The 7,620-nt window shown below is 39.1% G+C and overlaps 1 protein-coding gene across 1 annotated transcript; it reads right to left on the reverse strand.

Annotated features, from left to right (window-relative positions):
* Positions 1-587: 587 nt before the first annotated feature.
* Positions 588-7,390, reverse strand: LOC128375192 (solute carrier family 2, facilitated glucose transporter member 1). Its single transcript, XM_053335476.1, has 10 exons — positions 7,376-7,390; positions 6,371-6,469; positions 4,830-4,990; positions 4,496-4,736; positions 3,658-3,820; positions 3,205-3,389; positions 2,739-2,840; positions 2,286-2,387; positions 1,270-1,473; positions 588-767 (listed from the first exon to the last, which is right to left on the reverse strand). The coding sequence occupies exons 1-10, from the start codon at positions 7,388-7,390 to the stop codon at positions 588-590; spliced, it is 1,452 nt and encodes a 483-aa protein (XP_053191451.1).
* Positions 7,391-7,620: the final 230 nt, after the last annotated feature.

Raw genomic sequence — 7,620 nt, forward strand, 5'->3', positions numbered from 1 at the left:
ACAGCCTTCACTTTGGACTCACTGGTACCTTTGAGATGAAAGAAGAGTTCATCCTTTGGCCTGAACATTAGGGAGATTAAAGGGTCAGTTTACCCATATTACAAAACCAATATTTTTGCTGTTATCTGTAGTGAAGATATGTAGTTTCAGTTTTGTTTGCCAATGTTTGAGCGATCTTCATACCACCTCCCCTTTAAATGGATATGAATTTCATTTTTTTGGAGCTCTGACCTTTCAAAAATGTCTTTCCAGAAATAATGCTGTGATTACTCAGAGTAACTCCCAGATTGAATTGATGACCGTTTCTGGCATTTTTCCTCAAGGTAGATTTTTCTGAACAACAATTGTTGGCAGTGAAATTTGTGGATAATCCTGAGTAGTTTTCCTTTTTTCCTTTTCTTTTTCAATCCTAGGAACTATAGAAACAAACAAACAAACAAAACAGATACAACTATAGCTAACTGGCTACATTCCAATTATAATAATAATAATGATTATAATTACAGAAACATTTTGGTTATAAACTGGGTGAACTGATCCTTTAACTGTATGACCATGACCAGATTCAGTAAGGCATAAAAGGTGGGTCAGGTGAAAGTGTTGAATCCAATCTTATTGTGCAAAGGAATGCCTTCCGCTCCTCTGAACTCATCTGCAATGTCGTCAAACGTGCGACCTTTTGTCTCTGGGAGGCGAATCCAGGTGAAAGTGAAAGCAATCAGAGCCACGGTCATGAAGAGGAGGTAGACATACGCACCGCAGAGTTTCTGTATGTAAGAGAAACACATGAAAATAGTTTTTATTTAGACCTGATTGGCAGCATACGAACAACACAGACTCAACACCCACAAAGAGGAGAGGAAGAGCTTTAAAATGAGAAGAGGAGATATTTAAAACTTGACAGAAGAAAAACTAAAAAAGTTGTTTGATTTGGTTCCTTGGTCTTAGTTTCAGGTTGGCTGCCATCTCTGCTGCACTATAACCAGCAAATGTTTCCCTGGTTCACTGTTAATTTAATTACTATTATTTCGACCTGATTTTAAAGGATTTAGGATTAGATTTATACGTATTTAACATTAAACAGATTTATGTCTGTTTTACAGTAGGTACATATGTATATAACAGACTGAGCAGATTTATAGCCTGTATTTAACAGCCTCGTCTCTAAGGTGCGAGGAACCAGCAAAAGCAAACAAGAAATTCAACTCTAAAGTTTCCCCTGAAGTTTATCTTGATCATACAACATGCAGGCCAACGGCATAAACCCACCAGTAATGGAGGAAAGAGGAGCGCCAGAACAAACTTCCCTCCCCAGTTGAGCATGCTGGTGAAGGCCATGGCAATGGGTCTTCCAGGCTGGTCGAACAGCTCAGCAGCGATGAACCAGGAGATGGGGCCGGGGCCGAGCTCGTAGGCTGAGATCAGGCAGAAAACCAGCAAGACCTGCAGGCTCCGAAGCTCTGGGACCAGGTGCTACACGGTGGATAGATGCGTTACTCTTGGAAGGATGGTTGTGGGTCATCAGTGTGAAGTTATTTCATGTAGAAATGTGTCAACAATATTGTAACCCACATTTCTTTTTTTGTATCCATTCCAATTTAATCAGTTGTCTGTTTTTATAAAAACATCATACTTTTTGGCTGGACCACAACAGCAGAGCCAGTCTAATGAACGTGTCTGTGCGTGACCGAGTGATGAAATTACACCATTGGTCAGCCAAAGGCCACCAAATCCTGGGATAGCCAAGTATCCCAGAATGCATTTTGCACCATCTAGCAGCAATGGTGGAGATTGTCAGGCTAAAAGCTGTTGTAAATGTCACTGTAAGACTGTTAATATTTCACTTCATTAGATCAAAATATTTTCAGGTAGGAAAATAATCATTCACATTCCCGATATGTGGGTAGTTTATTCTAATAATGACTTTTAGGAAAATTCCATTTTCTGATATGTAAGGAGTTGTTGGTGCACTTCATGGAGGCTTGGTTGCCACTAACTGCATCCGTCGTTTCAAATTCAAAGCCCTCAGCATTTCAAGTTCCAACCATGTATTAATTACTTGGTCAAAACCTGTCATGGTGTAGTTCAATCAACCTGGAACGAAAGTCACAAACCATTCTCTGTGTACAATACCATGGTTAGTTTAAATTTCATCCTTTCAATCATTTCATAAGAGCAGGCGCCTGATCTGTCAGGAGTTGGACACATGACTTTAACCAAGATTGAAACAGAGCTCTTCTTGCAAAAATGAAAATGACAATAACCCCGAAAAAAAAAATTCTTACCAAGACAGAATCTACTATAGTCATGAGTAGGTTGCACACTGCTATGGAGATGAACCCAGTCAGTAGCAACCTCCTCCTTCCTGCCCTTTCCATCAGGAAGAACTGGAGAGGAAAAAACAACACAGTGGTGACTCTTCTTACATTTCATCCCTATTTTTGAATTAAAAATGCAACACTATCCTATTGTGGTCCAAGCTGTTAAACCATTCATGAGGAAATGGCAGTAATACTTTAATCCTTTATCCAAGACTTTGCAGTTTGTGGCAAGATAACTAAATGAGACACTTCTTGTGCTATTAGTAAATTTAATAAATAAACGTGCACACATCAAACTATTTCTTTGCGGAGCATTTTGTTGAATAGTGAATATAATGTTATAACTACTATTATAATATAGTGTTAGACGATATGGAGCTGTATTGTAAAAGAGTTACCACAACATTTAGTACTCACTGCCACCAAAGTGAAGGTCACATTGACTGCCCCCACACCCAGAGTCAGGTATTTGGCCTGGTCAAATTTGGCCTGAAACATTCTGGTTGAATAATTGATGATCTGGAAGAAAAGAGCAGGAATTGCTTTTAGCTTGGTGGGTTACTGGGACACGTTTCTGTGTTTTAAGGAACGGTGATACTGTCTTGACACACTGCCCAAGAATCTGGGTAGCAGCCAGGGTGAAGTGCTGAGTTTCAGGATAAAACAACCTGAATAATTTATTGAGCAAATACCACAGCTCTGCCAGTAAAGCAGACCGTGAGCCACGAACTCAAAAAAGACCACATAGTGAATTGAATTGTAGAAAATGCAAAAATCTAAAAAGAACTCCTTTTATGGGCGATCATGTCAAAATTATGAAAACGTGCAATATTCATATCGTCTTATTCTTACTATAAAATAACTCTCTGCAAATGCCACTGACCGCATTGAATCCAGACAGCTGGCTTCCCAAATTGATAAAGAGGACGATAATGATGGGCTGTCTGTAGCTGCATTTCTTGAAGAAATCGTGGATGGTGACGCCGGTCTGAGTGTGGGCAGCTTCTTCTTTCATCTCTTCCAGCTCAGCGAACACCTTGTCTGAGCTTCCTCTAAGTCTCAGTAGAGCTGCAGGGTTAATACAACATCTTGCATAAAGGATCTTTTGTCGTGCAATTTGTCCACAAAGCTATAATACTAGAGCGAATTAATAGAATTTCCATGTTTTGATTCCTGGAAGTTAGCTGGGAATCTAATAGTCTATAATCAAAATAACTGTAGGACTGTTGCCATGGTGCATCTCTAACTATGAGCTCCAACTTAATGAGTATATGGAAATAATGTGCTCAGTAATGGGAAAGCTTGCAGTTAAAATACTGAAGTCCATTGTACCTACCAGCCTCTGCCTTGCTCTCCTCTCCCCGGGTGATGAGCAAGTATCGAGGGCTTTCTGGGCAGAAAGGCAACAGCAGGTACTGTGCCAGGGCCGGGATTAGGGACAGTGAGAGCATCATGGCCCAGTAATTCTCAGTACCCAACACTGTCTCCAGACCAGCCACCTGCAGCAATCATGCAAAAAATTATAGCAAACTTTTTTCAAAGATGGTTTCCTGTCATTTCATTGGGCCATTTGTGCCAAAGCATGCTCATATGGGAAGAACTGTTATTGTTGGTTTGTAAAACTATCTAAGCTGTAGAAATGTAGATGCTAGTGGTATTACAATTAAAGCTGCACAAGGCAAGTTTTGTATGCAAAAGGTATGTCTACTTGTGTGTAACAAATATCTAAGAAATGTAGACTGTTTAAATTCACACTACCACAAAATGTATGTCTTATATTTCTGACGCTGGGTATGAATACCCCCCATACTATTCTCTGTAACACTAATATAATGGATTTTTATGACTTGACAAATAACTTTACATAGAAAACGGGAAAAAGTAGACTCAATTATCATTGAGAAACAAAAGAAAAAGCATGTTGCGACACCAGTAACAGTCTACTACATGTAGCTGCTGGCATTGAGTCTGAGGATGAAAGTTTCATAGGGAAAAGAAAAATGTGAAAAAAAGTCAGAGAGAGATCCCTGACAAGGACAGTTGAGTCACCATTAGTTCATGTAACTGTATATATGGAAGACAAACAGGTCTTTGTCCGACCCTGCGCTCTAACCCCACCTAATAGATGTCAACAACCTTCAGTCAAAATAGAAGATTTCCATTACTATCCTCACCATTCCCACCAGGATGCCTGAAGCAAAGGAGACCTGGTTGAGTGTAGCAAAGGCCCCTCTCAGATTTATGGGGGACACTTCCTGTATGTAAAGAGGATTAAGACTCATCACTAGGCCGCAGAAAAGGCCAAACACCAACCGTCCCAGGATGAGAACCTCGAATGACTCGCTGGATTTGGAGGCGCACATCAGACATGCTCCCACCACAGACAGACAGTTCACTATTAAGATGGAGTTACGCCTGGATGTGAAGAAAAGAGAAATGAGAAGACAAACAAATCATTAAAACATGATGGAAATAATAGTAAAATATTTTTGTTCATGCCTGTCTTACCTGCCGTAAGAATCTGCCAGATACTTGACTCCTAGCGAGCCAAGCAAGGCTCCAAAGTCCTTAATGCTGACAGAGAGCGACCACAGGAGAGTCAGGCTGTGATGAGACATCGATTGGTTGTATCTTTCTCTCCAGGTGTGGTTGAAAAATTCTTCAATGATCTCAACAGTTATAAAAGCAAAAGATGATCAGTAGGAGTACAAAAGGAATACAACAAGGGGTATTCTCTCATCACTGACAAATTATAGCTCAAACAAGTTTAATAGCAAAAAATGATCCAATGATATAAGTCACAAAAATGTTTCAAAAAGTATTTTAACAAATCTAAAGGTAAATTTGTTTCAGGCTAAAAGTAAATGATCTGCCTGGCGTGCAAAGGTTTAGTGCACTACCTGTGAAAAAACAAAACCCTGCCAACCCATGGGAGCCAGGCCTGGAGCTGACCCAGAGACTCTCAGGGAATTGTTAAGTTAATTCAGTGTTTTATAGAAGCTGTGAGATTTTTGTGAGATATTTGGTTAGCAGGTTTTCCAGCATTCCCCACCACTGATATAGTGGCCGTATATTCAAATATCCACTGTTTACAAGATACTTTTTAGTGTTGCAGTTGTATACTTCAATTGCATTGAAAGACTTTGGACCACTTTAACACTTTTGTGGCCTTGCTGTAAATTCCTGAAGAATATATAATATTATATCATATCATTTTATAAAATTATTACTGAAATGTAAGAAGTTTGTATTTCTTTAAGACAGATATCCTTGTTTTTGTCATGGATGGATCTAAACGTGCATTATATTCACAAAGAAAAGTCTAAAGCTAAAAGTAGTCGTAGTGTATTTATTTAATAGTGGAATTTAAAGATACTGAAGCTGAAATATGAAATATGAAAATGTGCACTTGCTATGCATTTGTTTCATAATGGCTCTAAAATGACTACTTTTTATTTAGTTTGTCTCTGTTTTTGGCCTATTCTTTTTTGTTAAATCACTGTCAAGTTTCTGTCTCCAAAACCAAAACAAGTGCTGGCATTTCTTTTATTCTCAATAGAAAGTAGAGAGTATTTTAAGATTTTTTTGGCCTTTAATTGAAATTTGCATTTAATTTTCTAAATCGTCGTTTAGTAAATGTATGTGATGTTTAGTTTGTCATTCATTATGAAGATTTCTATCATTGGTGGTTGCTGAAACCACAGTTTGTATTTTGAATAATTGTCTTATCTGAGCTGTTATTTTTGTATTTTTATGTAACTGATTATATTTTTTCAATATATATGTTTTTTCCCAGACAGAAACAAGAGATGGAAACAGGCCGATAGAAAAGTAGAAAAGAATATGCCAATACAAAGGTAAGCATCTCGCAATTTCAGAGCAAATTACCGTGAAACTAATATGTACTACTGTGGACCAACATAGCTATTATACATTTTGATGTGAGACTGGGTTGAATATGAGGTACTTTAAAACAAAATTATTGGTATCAGACGGCATCAACCAACATGATGTCATTCACCCCCTCAGCTCCTGTCTGTCCGGCTCACCTTGGCGGGAGCGTTGACGTTGCCTGTGTGGTAGCCAACCTGCAGGGAGCCGAGCACCGCTGCCAGAATGGAGGTCAGGAGTGTGGCTGTCAGATGGCTCTGTGTGAGGGTAAGTTTATTTATTAATTTAACTCTTAACAAAAAAAAACAGTTAACTCTTTCAAGTAGCAGTTTAATGCCTCAAGTAAGTACTTCTTTTGCTTTGTATCAAGCAAGTCGAGACTTAATGAAGCAACGCGTTAGTTCATTCAGGACACGGGAGTCATGCGCCCCAGCTGGGATCAGCTGACAGCCAATGATTGACACACCGTATCAGTCATACACCAATCACAGCCATTCTCACCACAAGGCGGTCCCTTTAAATATGACTCCCACCTACACTGATCTAGTTTAACCATTGCTGACACTGCTGCTGGCAAAGCTTGCCTCCACCACCCAAGCCTCCACCTTTCTAGTTCAGGGTCTCATCATGGCTCTAGGGTCAATCTGTAATTCATGTCTTTCTTTCGGCCCACTCTGCGGAGGGTCTTGCATTGCGCTCCCGGTTTTTAGCTCAGCATGCTGCTGGCTAATCCAGGGAGCATCTTAGAGTGGATTCTTCAACGCCAAGTAAAACTGTATTACCATTTGTTGCAATAAATGGTTTAATCTACTGTATGACGAGAGTGTTCCTGACTGAAAGATAGTAAGTCAACAGTAGCTACAATTGCTATAATCTCTGAATTAAAGTTACTGATTTTTTAAATATATTATTACAGTTTACTTCCCACACACACAGGCCTGCTCTGCAGTAAAAACTGTTTTCTCAGCTCAATGACTGATCCTTCACAGCTCTTTCTAACGTAGGCAACACTGTGAGTATTTGTAGAGGTCACAGATGGCAGGAACCACCATATTTTCACACACTGTCAAGATGTACAGATTTTTAATTACAACAAGTGAGTGTTAGTGTTCCTTTTCTTGTAATGTCTTCACATGTGGGAAAAATGGTTAAAACAAACAAACCTCCTGGGACGCCATTTGTTTGGGTGCAACGGGGTATCACTCCCTCAAGATGTAGGTGCATTTATTTTCTTCTGACTTCCTCTGCTGTGAAAAACCCAAATAATGCCAACATTAATAGATAATAGTATCAGAGTTTGCTATTTAATTATAATGATAGAAATGCATTTCTCATCTTCAGTCATAAAACAAATTTCAAACACATTCATTGTCACAAACTTTCTACAGAGAAAAAGTTAGTTTTTCCC

The sequence above is a fragment of the Scomber japonicus genome, chromosome 16 (assembly GCF_027409825.1).
Source record: "Scomber japonicus isolate fScoJap1 chromosome 16, fScoJap1.pri, whole genome shotgun sequence".
Classification (NCBI taxonomy): domain Eukaryota; kingdom Metazoa; phylum Chordata; class Actinopteri; order Scombriformes; family Scombridae; genus Scomber; species Scomber japonicus.